Source organism: Oncorhynchus mykiss, chromosome 17, assembly GCF_013265735.2.
Source record: "Oncorhynchus mykiss isolate Arlee chromosome 17, USDA_OmykA_1.1, whole genome shotgun sequence".
Taxonomy (NCBI): domain Eukaryota; kingdom Metazoa; phylum Chordata; class Actinopteri; order Salmoniformes; family Salmonidae; genus Oncorhynchus; species Oncorhynchus mykiss.
The window spans coordinates 27,133,363-27,150,677 of record NC_048581.1 but is presented as its reverse complement, the minus strand read 5'-3'; the positions used below and the strand labels follow the sequence as shown (position 1 = coordinate 27,150,677).

Below are 17,315 nucleotides of genomic sequence, written 5' to 3'. Positions count from 1 at the left end.
GTGTGCGAGTTGTCTCAAGTTGCTTCCTTATCCGGCTGCATCTAGTTTACTGGCTTCCTCTGGGGGGGTTGTGGTTTCGTCTCTAGAGGTGCATTAATACTAAATGTCCACATGAAAAATCAAGACTACACAAGAAATCGACAAGACGCTTTTTAACAGCCAAGAAAAATGTCAATTTATTAATATAGTCCGAAAGAAGCTCCATAACTCATGGAAACATGTTTTTTTCCGGTGCATGTCATTAACAATCACATTCTATGAGGAGAAAAAAAAACATTAAAAGCCACAACTTTCTCAGTACAGACATTTCTCCTTAATGTTTATTTTTTAAATAAAAAGGCAGAGTACCACCCCCCAACCCTTACAAAAACCAGACCGCCTTAAAAGTCATGGGATTTTTCTCAGTATAACCCACAGTGCTTTAGCAGAAGGATAAGCGCTCATTGCTTAAGGATTACACAGCATGGCAAAGCAATACAAAGTTTTGCCATAAATCTGATGAGGGGGAAGAAAATCTAACATAGCAAATTTGTAGCACAAAGACACACCCCTACATCAAACCCTGAACCCCAGAGTACGAGTTCCGGGCCCCAAGAGAAAAGCAGGCCTGGACTCTCCCTCCCACTTGTGCATAGATCATGATCCTTTAAAAACCAGCTACCACCCCCCCCCCCACCCACCCACACTTCAAATCTGTCTCCTGAAAACCATCTATTAGACAGAATCTCTTAACTCATTGAATATCTGCCACAGGAACAGAGACAGTAATGCACAAAGCTCCTGAAAGTTACAGGATGGAACCTCAAAGAAAATGCATAAGTAAAACTAATCACTGCCGTTTGACAATTAAAACCATTGATCAATTTTGTTTAAATGTAAAGCAATTTTACATGTAAAGCACTCTACTTTTTCTCTCTCAGAGTTCATTTTCAGTCATTTATTTGGTAAATTATGTAACCACTATGGATTTTTAGAAGCAATGGTATATCATATTCTATTTAAATCCCTAACTTTCAGTGCCTGGAGTTACATTTCTCAAAGTTATTGTAATTTAAAACTCTCAAATTTAAATACAAATGGTGGAGTTTGAACTCTGGAAATCCTGGCCTTCCCGAGACAAGGTCCACATCTTTACGAGTGTGCAAGATAGTGAGCAAATTGCGTTGTCTTTTTACAAAGACAAAATTCAAATAATTCAATACATACAGTCTGTCGACATCAAAAAAAAAAAAGAGAAATTAAAAACGACAACAACACTGATCAATCCCAGAGTTCTGAAAGTAGCATAAATCTTCATTTTGCAAAGTTTGTTTTATGTTCATATTTTTTTGATGGAAGATGGAATTTGTCTTTTTCAACATTTCAAAATTCCTTTTTCCTCAACTTCAGACAAATGAAATGTTTGTAAACGACAGGTGGCTATGCATAAAAAAAAACAAGATTAGGCACCTCTGAAATGAGTCCTGTAACAAACTCATCTCCCCACATTATCCCTTTCTCCATGAAGTTAAGAGATTACTAGTCCTACCATCTATGGCCACAATTCTTAGATCATTTTTGTTGTCTTTTTTCATTACATTTGTATGTAATCAGAACAAAATGGTGCAATACTCAATGATAATCCTTGTTTTGGATTATTCCACAATAAAAGCCACTAAGGTAGATAAACATTTTACAGATAAAACAAAAACTTTTTTTCCATTAAGTCCTTGAGTAAACATTTACACATGAATTGTCACCCTCTCCCCTCGTTTGTCTACGATTAGCTGAGTGAGGGGTAGAAGACACTCAGTGCAACGTTAGAAGATAAATGTCTATCAGAATATAGTTTTGACAAGCAAAAAATAAACTGAATAAAAGAACAGACAACAATGTCAATACACAACATACTGAATGGAACATGACAGCAGTCCTGAGCCTGCCAAGCACACAGTTGTTTGCACACATACATTTGACTTTCAAGCACACAACCAAATGATTTTTGCACTTTTTTTCTCCAATCTTTTTTTTAAATTGATGACCTCAAGCTTGGAAGTGTACTAGTCAAATAGTTTTTTTTATTTTTTGTTTTTTTTTAATTATTTTTTTTACAAAAGAGACTTCACATTAGGTTATCGGCGCTCCTTGATTCAAGTATTTGTGTTTATATTTTTGTGTTGATATGTTTAATGATATTTCTCTCTACTGGGAAAGTATGCATTTAAAAAACAGGTGATTTAAGGTTGGGTTGTTTAGACAAATTCACATACAGTACAAGTACTTCAAGGTACTTACTGTAATATGTTCATAAATCCAGAACGTGCATATCCAACTCCAGGTAGGAAAGACATTACTCATGATCCATCAAGTACCAGTTTAACCACGAAACCCATTCCATTTCCTTCGTATCACTTATTTGCGGGGGGAATACATATTGCTCATCTTCAGTTTGTATTGAACCCAGACCTTTTAAGAGGAATAAAAGGTTTCAGAGATTGAGATCCAAGGTGTCTGTTGATGTGCTACCTACCACACACACCGAGCGTACATATCCATATATATCTATAGTTAAGCAGTAGAGAGAGAGCACGGCCTGCCCCTCAGTGCTGGTGCACACACACCGAGCGGACGTTTGGAGGCCCCCACCCGGCTAATTGGTCTCTGAGCTTGGATCAAGGCAGTTACAGAAACAGGCAATAGTGATTTTTGCTAGTGTGCTGCAGGACGCCGAACAGTCCCAAAAAGGTAGCCTTATCCCATTTTTTTTGTTATTTTTTTTTTGTTAAGACTTTGTACCTTTTGAAATGCGTCCACTCTCGTTGCCTACCGCAGAAACAGTGAGGCGAGCGACCTGGGCTGATACAGTGGGCCCGAAGCCATCTGGGTCTGTGGAAATATACAGTTGTGGGTCCGCTTTGAGAGGAAACTAACAAATAGGATAAATACAGCATCCACAAAAAGGCTCCCCAGCCTGCATTCTGACTCCCTGGATGGTAGAAGTTAGAGGTTGCTGGACTGGAGACATTTCAGCTAGAAGTGCAGAGCTTTAGTTTTAACATATTATAGATCTTTTATTTTAGTCCGTTTTTTATTTTTTTAAATTATTTTTTCTTCTTGATTTTGTGTCAAACTTCATATTAAAATGACGTTAAAATGCAAGAAATTCATTTTTGGTTTAAAAAAATATGTACCCAGGATTACCCAACATTAAAACTGACTGTGCACCATAGGATACTTGGATCCGCCAAAGATTTTATCAACAACAGGGCATTCCCCACAAATGGCACCCTAATGTCCCTATATAATGCACTACATAGTGAACAGGGTGCCATGAGAGACCCGGCCATATTATCTCAGTGGTTCAGGATGAGGTGTGTTGCCCCCACCCATCTGTTTGATCCCTCCTGCCCCCCTGCCTCCATCACAAAGGTTATCAAAGATCCTCCATCCTGGGAAGAGAAGAGCTCTTTCTCCAGATCGTATAACATGGGCTAGTTTGAGATCTATATATTTTATTGTATTGGCACATAGGATAACATTGGCATCTTACATGCAGAATGGGCTTCTACATTGTAACATTACAGTAGGCCTATAGTTGGGAAGGGAAACCATTACTGTCCCGTTCCCCAAAAACAATTCTCCAACCAAAACAAGTCTATAGTACTACTGCACAGCTTGCCATTAGTTAGTGTAGAACTTGGCTCTCTTACACTACAGCAAAAGGACATGCATACAGAGAGAGCTGCATCTTTTAACGTCATCTCCTACCCTGAGATCAAGCTGACAGGAGATCAGTCTTCTTCAGCACAGTAAAGAGAGGCCTACTATACCTCCACTTCAGTGGTACTAACTCCCCATAGAGGGAGGGTGGAAGTTTGGAATATGACAGTGTTGTGGTTTAAACCCAGCTATAAGGACCAAGAGCGGACATATTCTAAGTGCTGAAGGGTACATACAGCAGGAGGTTAATGGGTCTAGCTCTGAGTCGGTGCTCAACCCTTAAGGCAGGATTGGCACGTTGGCTGTAAAGGGCCCGCAGCCTCTAGTCTTTTGCATAGAAACAGAACTGAGTCGCTGTTTATGTCTGGTCAGGGGGGGAGGGCCATGGCCTAGGTTGTTTGCTTTGGTGGGGACTGGAGGGTGTAGAGTAGCAGCTGTGTGAGCGGGCGAGAGGGGACAGCCCTGGTGGAACCCAGGTGGAGCAGCTAGGGTCAGGCAGGACACACTCACCCATCTGAGACACCCTATTGGTCTAACTTACACGTCTTGAGATACTGCCTGGAAGTACTACAGAATACTGTCCAAAACAAAGCAATGATCAATCAATCAGTTAAGATACTAACTAATAATAGACAATCAATGACGGGCTGTAGTATTGATCCTCGTTTGCATTCAATACACAGGATGAACATACAGAGGCACCTCTGACCAAAGTGTGTCTGCATATGAACAGTGAAAAGGGCTAGTTTCAAGCAGCCATCTTGAAAAGACCACTGCATGTAGACAAAAATAACAAATCAAAAAATACATAACGTCAAACGAAATAAAATTCATCAAACACTGGCAAAATTCCAGAAATTTGACTGTCTCTTGACTTCCAGCTAAAGTGATCTTTGTGTGAAAGAAGATTAGGGGAAATGGAGAGGGTTGGTTGAGACGAGGTCGAGTGCTGCTGGCGCGGTCGTTAGCTGGCTAGCTCCGTGCTGATTGGCCAGTCTTGGAGGGAGCGTGGTTTCCTGCCGGGCTGAGGGTGTCCAATGGGAGAGCTTGGTGCCAGCCCAGGAGGAAATGCTGCTGTGGGGGTAGCCTTGCCTAGCGACCATCGCCATGGGCACCACAGCAGAGAGGCACTCAGTGGACCGTGACCGTCCCCCTCCCCACTCCGACCGACTGTTGGCCGGAGACAGGTAACATTGCATGTCTAGCGTCTCCAGACAAGAAAAAGGCTAAACATTTTGGAGTAACAGTGATATTCACTTTGATATAGTTAAAAGAAAATGTCTTTAGAAAAAAAATCAAACACTGCAGACTTTTTTGTCAGATAAAAGTAGACTTCCTTTTTTTTCTTTTCTTCATCCTGCTACCATTTTAAAGTTCATACAAGTCCTTGGACCAAAGAGGAACAAACAAATACCAGAAGTTATTTCCAAGTATAGATACAGTACAAAAAGAGCAAGAGTTCTTTTTTTAGACTTTTTTTTTTTCAGTTTTCAAAGTTGCTGCTCCATTTTTCTGATTTATTGGTTTGCAAGTTGAAGCGTTTAGCTCTCTTCATAAGTGCTATGATAAAACCCTTTGAAATAGACAAAAGGTTACTTAGTCTATCTTTAAAATTTTTGCACAGTACCAAATACAAGGAACACTCGTAGTAGATCTACTGCATTAGGATAAACCCCTCTTATTTGGTATTGTGCCAGATCTCCAGTGACCCTCCAGTGACTCCCCCACCTGGATTCAGTCTGTTCAGTCTGGCTGTGGCAACGTGGAGAGGAAGGGCTTTCTGATGGTGCTTTCTCATGTACCCCAGTTCAATGTGTACGTATGAGGAGTTTCAGGGCTGCAGAGACAGTTTCTGAACACACAGTTATAATAGTAACACCATCCTCGCTCCTCCTCTCCGGCAAGAGTTAACGCAACGGTTTTTCATGGGGGGGGGGGGGGTCAAGGGGGTGGCCTGGTGGGAATCAAAAATTAGAAAAGGTAAAGTTTCTGTAGTTCTTAAGTTCTTTGCTTTGATCAACGACAACAAAAATCAAGAACGAAAAATGTAAAGAAACCAGTTCCTGTTTGGACTTGAGCGTGGACGGAAGAAGAAGGGTCTGTGGCGTATATATTGCACAATGTAACTTTCACATCAAGTTGAAGCGTTTTTTGTTTGTTGTCATCGTTTCCAGAAACTGGTGGACCATAATGGGGACGAGAGGGTCAACAACGGAACCGACTAATAATGTTAATAATTGACAAGAAGCACCTGTAAGTCTCGTTAGGTGAGTATAGCTGAAGTCGTAGTTCTTCTGAGCAGTGGTAATCTGAACTCCCAGACGTGAATGATTAGGTTCCATCAGACATATACTCAAGAACACACATAAAACAGATGCAGCTAGGTCTGTCGATGTGTAATAATCTCTCAGCTTATGTTGCGATAGATATAAAAATGCGCCCGATATACAAAAAGAACAAAAACAGCAGTGTAAATCCCTTTAAAGAACAAATGAACGACCCAAAAAAAAGGTTGTAACTGATGATTGGTTGGGTCAGTGTTGACAGGCCTCATACTGCCGAGTGACTTGGGGGTCATATTCATTAGGTGCACACGTGGCAAAACGTTTTGCAACAGCATGCGAAAACAAGCATTTCTTATTGGACCAAGTTCAGGTAGTCCCTCAGTTTCAGTCCGCTTGCTTCCGTTTCGTTCCTAGTGAATACGACCTTGGTTGATCACACTTGTTCTGTTCCATTCACTGGCTCAGAGATGGGAACTGAGCAAGCTTTCAAAATCACAATATTTCTTCAGTTTCAAAACAATGTAAAAGGCTTGAGATTGAAGGAGGACCTGGGCCGCAGTAGAGCGCTTAAGGCTAATATTAGTGCTTGGAAACAAAACAATAACATAAGTAAAAGGTCTTTAAACCACGGGCATGCTGGGAATGGCCTTTTTTAAATCAATTTGTAGTTTTGTGGGCAAAGGAAAGATTCAAAATGGCAGCTTCTACGATTGCTTCTCCTAAAAAAAACACTTCACACAGAATGTGCGATATTCATGGAAAACTTAAAAACACTTAATGGTTCTCTCTTCATTGAGTCTTTTCGGCATTTCATTTTTGTTTGCTTCCAACATCTATCAAATACTAAAAACAAAATCCCCAAAATCCCCTTAAAAAGTCAACTAAAAAGGAGGGGGAAAAAAACGTAAAAACCGAAGGGTGTAGGGGTCAGCAGTGTTGTGTCGTCGCCCCCAGCCTTCCGGTACACGATTCACAGTTCCGTTGATACTGATTATCGCCACATGATTTGCTTGGTTTTGTTCCTGTTCATTGTCATTTTTTTCTGTATTTATTATTATTTTTCCACTGTCTGTTCCAGCGTTGAAACATCCATCCTCATGGTTGGTTTGTTAGTGTGTTGTCCTACATGGACTCTCCACTCAGCAGGTCGCCTGGCAACAGCGTGTTAATGGGGTTGGGGCTCCCGATAACGCCGCGACTATCATCGCCACTAGGGGGCCCCCACAGGCTGGAGTACTGGGGCACGCCCCCCCACAGCAGGTCTCCGCCGGTCTTGGCTCCTCCCCCAAGGCCGCCACTCCAGTGATGGCCAATGGCGTGCTGCTGCGAGCCTCCACCCATGCGCGTCTGATTGGTGCCGGGGTTAGGCTGCCAGCTGGTGGTGGGCGGAAGCTGTTGCTGCTGGCCTTGTGCAAAGTAGCGGTTCACCTCCTCCTCCCCGGCAAACTCTGCCAGGATGGTGGTGTTCCCCAGCACACACCTAAGAGGACAGGGCTCAGTTATACATCACATACTTACAGGTGTTATAGTATCAACATGGACTTTCTTACACGTGGTGAAGTACAGTACAAGTATTTCTTTATAGGCTTTGCTATTTTGTCAGTGAGATGTATATAGCCTAGAAGTTGAGACAATGTTTTGTTTAAGGTCAGACTGAGATAATCACTACCCTGAACAGCATAGAGTATGGGTAAAAGAGAAAACCCACTCCAAAACTATATTTTGGTATTTTTTTTCATTAGTCCACTAATACAGTCCCACAATGCTTCAAGTCAGCAGTCAAGTTCACATGATATTGGACTTTCAAGAAGCAAACGAGTCGCCGGCCACATCATCATGACGATCCAGATAGGTTTTTCCCCTTTAAGTTCGGGAGTCTTACATGTGCAGGGACTTCTGGGCCTTGGCAGCCTCCTCCTTGGAGCTGTATCGCACCACAGCGTTTCCCTGGGTCAGGAAGAGGTGGAATGTGATGAGGGGGCCGTGCTGCATGCACAGCGTCCTCAGGGTGGAGCCGTCTATCTGGGGGGTGAGGTTCCTCAGTACCAGCCAGCTACTGGTCCTGTTGGAGCTGTCTGTGCTCCAGGTTGTGCCCTCTGAGAGAAACAGAGGTTGATGATCAGTCAATATTCAGGTCCACATAAAATATAAAGCAATCATTTTTGGTCAATAACTTGTCTTCTATCGATGACAACATTTGTATGCATGTACATAAGTTGTCCATTGTTGTCATCTATGGATGTTCTTTTTTTGTATTTTTAAATGACATATTTTCATTGTCTCATGTAAGCACTTTTACTCTTGTACTATTACCTCAGTGTGACCTTAGGACTCATGTCAAAATAAGGTCACGCGGTTTAGGTTCTCTTTGAAGCCATGATAAAAGTCACTTAAGTCTTATCTGGTAAGCTGCAAGACTTCAGTTTGACAAGGGCCTCTAACCACAGCGGGGTGTGTATTGCTCCACCTTGCTACAACGAGTGACGAGTGGAGGGGAGCTCAAAACATAGTGGGGGAGAATCACACTGTACAACGAACACACCTAGGAAAATGGCACGCCTATGTGGTGTCCTACACTATGCTTCTTTAGGGAAATGTGTCAAAAACATTATGTTAGGGTAGGATGTTGACACAGCACAAAGTAAGGTCAGCTCAAATCCACAGTCAATGGTTTTCAATGAGCATCAAGTCAAAATCTCAAAACAATCTCAAAACTCCAAACCCCTGATCACAGCGTTCATTGATTTTCCTCTACTAGGTACATTACCAGGTTTAAGTCTTTCCAGGCTTCTTACAGAGCAACTCCCCCAGTCTATATTTCAGGCTGAGGAGTTCTACTGTGGCATCTCACCTGAGGTGTATGAGCTGCTCCAGCCTTGGGCCAGGCCCAGGGAGTTTCCTCCCCAGGTGGAGGAGGGCTTGGCGGGGTTGGTGAGGCCCGGAGGTGGCCTGGAGGGGGCTGTGTTGTTGCGGGGCCCCTGGGGGACCTTCCACAGCTCGTGGGACAGAGAGGCCTGGGAGGGGTGGGAGATGGGCCCCGGGGACCAGGTGGACTTCATGTCAGATAGTTTACCTGACGGAGAGCGAGAGAGAGAAGAGGGGAACCTATGAGACCTACTACTGTTGTAGAGATGGAGACCCTCTGTGGAAGCCTATGTTCTATGACACATTGAGGAAATGTATGCAGGCCTATAATCTGCTATTAGAAAGATTCTTAGACATCTAACTTTGGGCAGATGCAAAGTTTTAAAAAGAAGCCCCACATTAACACTTGTTCATCAACAATAAAACCTCGGCTTCTTGGGTTTATATATTTCATATCGGAGATCACATTGATGAATACAGGAAACAAATGTAAAAACAGAATGAGGGTCACTCAGACATTTAAAAAGGGGACATTTTTTAAGTATTCATAGTAATTCTGAGTGGGTTGCTTAGTGGCAACAAAAATGTCACGTCAACACATGCTTATGAATAGGCGTCTAGGGCCACAACATTCAAAGCATTTCTTGATTCAAACACTCAAACTTAATTCCATGAGGAGTACAACGCAATCACATCGTGGCGGACTTGATTAACCAGCACTGGGTAGTTGGTAGTAGGATTACATTTGGCAAAGGAAGGACCTATCTACCGTAACACTCAAACACAGACCACACACAAACAATAGGATAAAGGTGTGTTGCAATGGTGGTAATTAGGGGAAGGGAGGGGGGTCAAGCATGGGGACCATGGATCAGCATGTCCACATAGGGGGCTGGAAGGGGGGGCTGTGGTCTGTACCTGCACTCTCCTCATCCGGGGAGGACAAACTGAAAGAGCTAGTGAAGCAGCCACTGACTGGCCAGTCCGCGGAGGGGGGCAGAGCACCGTTCTGAGGTGGTGAAGGAGGGGAAGAGCCTAGCCGTGGTGGTCCATTGTTATGGACAGAGGGGGTGGTGGGGAAAGAAACATGTACAACTTGATTTGAAGAAAGTGTATAAATACAATAGGGCTTGTGCTACTGGGTGGCACAGTCACAACAAGTGAGGTAGTACTGTAACCCCTTCAGTGCCACAGAAAGGAATAGGATATAAGCTTAAAGTTGTCAATACAGTAATACAAGTCAACACCTGTGAGAATCAACAGCAGAGACATGCCCTGTTAATGAATGTATACAGTCTATTTGACGATCCGTGTATCTTAACAAAGCCAACTAACTCCAGCCCGTCTCCCTGATAGACCCCCCTCCTCACCTCCGCTGCGGTCACGGAGTAGGTAGCGGTTGACGTCCTGGATGTTGGTGTTGATGGTGGGGCCGCTGGGAACACTTCCTGGGGTCATGTTGGGGTCGTTCTCAGGGTCAATGTTCTGCAGGCCCTTCCAGGGCACGCCTGGACAGAACTCTGAGACGACAACATGGAGGACAATACAGTCAGTACATTGGTTATTTGACATTTAAAAAAATCACATGTTGTGGGGAACAACTTAAGTGTTTATCTTTCTAAAATCAAAACAGTTTAGAAGAGTTTTAAATCTCTTTTCTTTGTCCTCCATCAGTAAAGTGTCAGGATCACGTGTGAAATAAAGTTCTGATCTGATTGAAAGGGAGTTAGGAATGTCGGTCTTCTCTACCAACCTGGGGGCCAGTTGATATTCGTTCCGTTGGTGATCTGGTCCTTGGGGCTCTTTCCCGGTCCCTGGCCCCAGCTGTCAGGGGGAACCAGGGGGGAGGTGGGAGACTCAGACCCACCCATCATACTGTAGGGGCTGTAGGAGTCATCCATGTGGGGGGGCTTTCCAGGGGGGCCCAGATTAGAAGCAGCAGAAATGGCACCTAGGAAAAGTCAAAGGAATTCATTAATTTATTTGACATTTAAAATACATACAATACCAGTCAAAAGTTGACACATCTACTCATTCAAGGGTTTCTTTATTTTTACTATTTTCTACATTGTAGAATAATTCTCTCAACCAGCTTCATGAGGTAGTCACCTGGAATGCATTTCAATTAACATGTGTTCCTTATTAAAAGTTAATTTGCGTTCTTAACTTCTTACGGGTACGTGGGAACGGTAGCGCCCCATCTGGCCAACATCCAGTGAAATTGCAGAACGCGAAATTCAAAAACACTGAATTCAAATATTTAACATCCTTGAAATTATTTGTTATACATCAAAATAAAGCTCAACTTCTTGTTAATCCAGCCGCCGTGTCAGATTTCAAAAAGGCTTTACAGCAAAAGCAAACCATGCAATTATCTGAGGACAGCACCCCGCATAAAAACACATGAAAATCATATTTAAACCAGGCAGGTGCGACACGAAAGTCAGAAATAACGATATAAAAATACCTTACCTTTGATGATCTTCTGTTGGCACTCCAAAAGGTCCCAGTTACATCAAATGGTCCTTTTGTTTGATAATGTCCTTCTTTATATCCATAAAAACTCAGTTTAGCTGGCACGCTTCTGTCAATAATCCACTCAATTTCCGTCCATCAAAATGCATACAAAATGAATCCCAAACGTTACTAATAAACTTTTCCAAACAAGTCAAACAACGTTTATAATCAAACCGTAGGTATCCTAATATGCAAATAAACAATAGAATTTAAGACAGAATAGTATGTTCATTACCGGATATAAATAAGAAAGAACATGCTTTCCTCCACGCGCTTGGAAACACTACAGCCAAAATGGGAGCCACCTAGAAAACTACAATTTCTGGGTCATTTTTCCAAAAACCAGCCTGAAACTCTAAAGACTGTTGACATCTAGTGGAAGCTCTAGGAACTGCAATTTGGGAGGACTTGGGTGTATAATTTTAGTAGTAGCCATTGAAAATAGTGGTAAGCCAATATTTTTTTTTTGGGGGGGGGGGGGGGGGTGTTTGTCCTCTGGGTTTCGTTTACCATATCAGTTCTGTTATACTCACAGACATAATTTTAACAGTTTTACAAACTTTAGAGTGTTTATCTATCTAAATCTACCAATTATATGCATATCCTAGCTTCTGGACCTGAGTAACAGGCAGTTTACTTTGGGCACGCTTTTCATCCGGATGTCAAAATATTGCCCCCTACCCCAGAGAGGTTAAAGTATTTCAGCCAATCAGTTGTGTTATGACAAGGTAGCAGTGGTATACAGAAGGAAGACCCAAAGTTACCTCTGCTGTAGAGGATAAGTTCATTGTTACCAGCCTCAGAAATTGCAGCCCAGGATGCAGTGCTAGCTGTGCCACTAGAGATCCTGGTTCAAGTCCAGGCTCTGTCGCAGACAGCCGCGACCAGGAGACCCATGGGGCGGCACACAATTGGCCCAGTGTTATCCGGGTTAGGGGAGGGTCCTTGTCCCATAGCGCTCTAGCAACTCCTGTGGCGGGCCGAGCGCATGCATGATGACAAGGTCGCCAGGTGTACGGTGTTTCTTCGGACACATTGGTGCGGCCGGCTTCTGGTTTAAGCAGGGATTGTGCACTTCAGCTGGGTCGTGTTTCGGAGGACGCACAGCTCTCGACCTTCGCCTCTCCCGAGTACGTACTGGAGTTGCAGCGATAGGACTAGACTAACTACCAATTGGAGAAAAAGGTAACAGTAACAAGTAACAGACACATCGCAACATCAACTGTTCAGAGAAGACAGCGTGATACAGGCTTTCATGGCCAAATTGCTGCAAAGAAACCACTACTAAAGGACACCAATAATAAGAAGAGACTTGCTTGGGCCAAAAAACAAGGGCAATGGACTTTAGACCGGTGGAAACGTTTCCTTCGGTCCGAGGAGTCCAAATTTGAGATTTTTGGTTCCAACCACCGTGTCTTTGTGAGCCGCAGAGTAGGTGAACGGATGATCTCCGCATGTGTGGTTCCCACCGTGAAGCATGGAGGTTGTGGTGTGATGGTGCTTTAATTGTTCAGCAATCTTAGGGCTTGGAGGTAGAAGCTGTGAAAGAGCCTTTTGGTCCTAGATTTGGCGCTCCAGTACCGCTTGCCGTGCGGTAGCAGAGAAAACAGTCTATGACTTGGTGACTGGAATCTGACAATTTTTTGGGCTTTCCTCTGACATCGCCTAGTATATAGGTCCTGTATGGCAGGAAGCTTGGCCACAGTGATGTACTGGGCCATACGCATTACCCTCTGTAGTGCCTTGCGGTCAGATGCCGACCAGTTGCCATATCAGGCAGTGATGAGACCGGTCAGGATGCTCTCAATGGTCCAGCTGTAAAACTTTGAGGATCTGGGGACCCATACCAAATCTTGAGGGGGAAAAGGTGTTGTCGTGCCCTTTTAACGGCTGTCTTGGTGTGTTAGGACCATGATAGTTTGTTGGTGATGTGGACACCAAGGAACTTGAAACTCGACCCGCTCGAACACAGTCCTGACGATGTTAATGTGAGCCTGTTCATCCTGCCTTTTCCTGTTGTCCTCTTTTGTCTTGCTCACATTGAGGGATAGGTTGTTGTCCTAGCACCACTGCCAGGTCTCTGACCTCCTCCCTTTAGGCTGTCTCATTGTTGTCGGGTGATCAGGCCTATCACTGTTGTGTCGTCAGCAAACTTAATGACGATGTTGGAGTCATGTCTGGCCAGGCAATTGTGGGTGATCAGAGAGTACAGGAGGGGACGAAGTGTTGAGGATCAGCGTGGCAGATGTGTTGTTGCCTACCCTTACCACCTGGGGGCAGCCACTTCTGGATGAGCATTTTCTTGTTTGCAACAGTCTGACGTTTCCAAAACTGCAAAGATATTATCTGTGAGTGCCACAGAACTCATGCTACAGGCAAAACCAAGATGAAACTTCAAACAGGAAATGAGCAGAATTTCTGAGGCTCTGTTTTCCATTGTCTCCTTATATGGCTGTGAATGCACCAGGAACGAGCCTGCCCATTCTGTCGTTTCTTCAAGATGTCTGCAGCATTGTGACGTATTTGTAGGCATATCATTGGAAGATTGGCCATAAGAGACTACATTTTCCAGGGGTCCGCCCGGTGTCCTTTGTCTAAATTGGTGCGTAATCTTCAGCTGCGGGCATTTTCTCCTGGGATTCAGAACAGAAAGCACACTTCCACGAACGATATATCATCGAAGAGATATGTGAAAAACACCTTGAGGATTGGTTCTAAACAACGTTTGCCATTTTTCAGTCGATATTATGGAGTTAATTTGGAAAAAAGTTTGGCGTTTTGATGACTGGATTTTCGTTTTTTTTGGTAGCCAAACGTGACGCACCAAACGGAGCGATTTCTCCTAAACAAATAATCTTTCAGGAAAAACTGAACATTTGCTATCTAACAGTGTCTCCTCATTGAAAACATCTGAAGTTCTTCAAAGGTAAATTATTTTATTTGAATGCTTTTCTGGTTTTTGTGAAAATGTTGCCTGATGAACGCTAAATGCTACGCTAGCTAGCTACTGTTACACAAATGATTGTTTTCCTATGGTTGAGAAGCATATTTTGAAAATCTGAGATGACAGTGTTGTTAACAAAAAGCTAAGCTTGAGAGCTAGCATATTTATTTCATTTGCGATTTTCATGAATAGTTAACGTTGCGTTATGGTAATGAGCTTGAGGCTGTATTCACGATCCCGGATCCGGGATGGCTAAGTGCTAGAGGTTAATCTGGTGTCCAGAAGTTAGTTTTGGTCATAAGAGACGGTAGCAGCAACACTATTTACAAAATAGAAAAAAAATAAGTTAACTTCTTTGGGAAAGGGGGCGGCATTTTCACTTTTGGATGAATAGCGGGCCCAGAGTAAACTGCCTCCTACTCAGTCCCAGATGCTAATATATGCATATTATTAGTAGTATTGGATAGAAAACACTGAAGTTTCTAAAACTGTTTGAATGATGTCTGTGAGTATAACAGAACTCATATGGCAAGCAATAACCTGAGAAAAAATCCAAACAAGAAGTGGGAAATCTGAGGTTTGTAGTTTTGAAATCACCCCTATCGAATACACAGTGGGATATGGGTTATTTTGCAATTCCTAAGGCTTCCAATAGATATCAACCATCTTTAGAACGTTGTTTCAGACTTCTACTGTGAAGGGGGGCCGGATGAGAGGGGATTGAGTCAGCGGTCTGGCAGCAGCCTCGATCTCAGTCACGAGTATTTCACATGAGATGTAGCTCTCGTTCCATTGCTTTTCTACAGACAATGGAATTCTCCGGTTGGAACTTTAATGATAAAACATCCTAAAGATTGATTATATAATTAGTAATATAACTTTAATATAACTTTTTGTCTGACGTTCGGCTGGGCCTGAATGCGCGTTTGGATTTGTTTACCAAACGCCCTAACAAAAGAAGCTATTTGGACATAAATTATGGACTTTATGGAACAAATCAAACATTTATTGTCAAACTGGGATTCCTGGGAGTGCATTCTGATGAAGATCAAAGGTAAGTGAATATTTATAATGCTATTTCTGACTAATGTTGACTGCGCAACATGGAGGATATTTATTTTGGCTGTTTTGGGCTCTGAACACCGTACTTAGATTATGTTTTTTTAAAAATCTGACACAGCGGTTGCATTAACCCCTCTGCGCACGGAACCCGCTAGCGGGCTGAAATGAGCCCTAGGACCATGCGTCAGGACTACCTGGCATGATGACTCCTTGCTGTCCCCAGTCCACCTGGCCTTGCCGCTGTTCCAGTTTCAACTGTTCTGTTGCACCCTCTACAACCACTGATCTCCACCCGGCACAGCCAGAAGAGGACTGGCCACCCCTCATAGCCTGGTTCCTCTCTAGGTTTCTTCCTAGGTTTTTGCCTTTCTAGCGAGTTTTTCCTAGCCACCGTGCTTCTACACCTGCATTGCTTGCTGTTTGGGGTTTTAGGCTGGGGCTATATAAATAGATTTGATTTGATAGAGGACTGAGGGTCTTCCAAATATTGAAAGTGTGTAAATAGTTACCCATGTTATTTTGTAAATGTATATTTCAATTAAAAAAATAAATCTACATTTTTTTTTTGGGGGGGGGGGGGGGGTGTGTGTTAGAATACCATTTTGGTATGTTGTATATAGTTATTTGTTTCAAAATGTATACCTTCACCAATTTGGCCACTTGGATACATTTGGGCTACTTGTGTGGGACACCTGGGTGAATTCATGATAAATGTAATGTAGCACACTCATTTTGGAAGTTATCATTCTGAAACTTTGCACAGGTACTGTTGCCCTCTTATATTTTTCACTGAAATTGTCCCCATCATCCTATCTGAATGTTTGTTTTACCTTGTTCATTTTAAAGAGGATACAAAAATAAAAATAAAAAACATGTTTTTTTTCCATTGTTTTATCTAAACCAGAGCTATTGTGTGTTATTCTCTTACATTCAATTCACATTTACACAAACTTCAGAGTGTTTTCTTTCAAATGGTACCAAGAATATGCATATCCTTGGTTCTGTGCCTGAAAATTGTACAAAGTAGGGGGGGGAGCTGCAAGAGGTTTTAAGGAGAAGTTTATCTATATTTCCATGTATAACATGTATTTTCAACAAAATGTATAATGAGTATTTCTGTAAGTTGATGTGGCTCTCTGCAAAATCACTGCATGTTTTGGAACTACTGAACGTAACAAGCCAATGTAAAATTCAGTTGGTTAGGAGCACGTAAAACGTCAGCCATCCTCTCCGGCTCCATTCTACTTACTACAATGACACCACACCTCCAGGCTGTGTAAGGGCTATTTGACCAAGGAGGAGAGTGATGGAGTACTGCATCAGATGACCTGGCCTCCACAATCACCTGACCTCAACCCAATTGAGATGGTTTGGGATGAGTTGGAGCACAGAGTAAAGGAAAAGCAGACAAGTGCTCAGCATATGTGGGAACTCCTTCAAGACTGTTGGAAAAACATTCCAGGGGAAGCTGGTTGACAGAATGCCAAGAGTGTGCAAAGTTGTCATCAAGGCAAAGAGTGGCTTCTTTGAAGAATCTCAAATATAAAACATTTTTGATTTGTTTAACACGTTTTTGGTTACTACATGATTCCATATGTGTAATTTCATAGTTTGTCTTCACTATTATTCTACAATGCAGAAAATAGAAAAAATAAAGAAAAACCCTTGAATGAGTAGATTTGTCCAAACTTTTGACTGGTACTGTATATATGTCTCAGCCACTGGCGTACAAATATACATAAATGACAATCATAGAGGCTTAAAAACATGACAAAGTAAGAGTGGTTGTCAGTGTTGCTCTTTGTGGAGTATGGAGGGCAAAAGGAACACTGGGCTGCAAGAATACATCCAGATGAATACCAACATGAGACATCATTTGAGAAATAGATATGGATTTAAATAGTAATTTTAAGTGTCAGACACTAAAGAGATAACTGATTTCA

The 17,315-nt window shown here is 42.6% G+C and overlaps 1 protein-coding gene across 4 annotated transcripts in view; it reads right to left on the bottom strand.

Annotated features, from left to right (window-relative positions):
• Window positions 1–1,377: 1,377 nt before the first annotated feature.
• Window positions 1,378–17,315, bottom strand: part of tnrc6c2 (trinucleotide repeat containing adaptor 6C2) — a 94,850-nt gene continuing 78,912 nt past the window's right edge. For 2 of the 4 annotated variants that reach the window (XM_036949498.1, XM_036949499.1), the window contains exons 13-18: window positions 10,603–10,800; window positions 10,220–10,369; window positions 9,768–9,884; window positions 8,836–9,057; window positions 7,867–8,080; window positions 7,107–7,464 (exon numbers count right to left, since the gene is read on the bottom strand). In XM_036949498.1, the coding sequence (XP_036805393.1) occupies window positions 7,107–7,464; window positions 7,867–8,080; window positions 8,836–9,057; window positions 9,768–9,884; window positions 10,220–10,369; window positions 10,603–10,800 (1,259 nt within the window). Of the gene's footprint in view, window positions 7,465–7,866; window positions 8,081–8,835; window positions 9,058–9,767; window positions 9,885–10,219; window positions 10,370–10,602; window positions 10,801–17,315 lie in introns of all 4 variants that reach the window. The other 2 variants (XM_036949496.1, XM_036949497.1) reach the window with 2 other exon arrangements.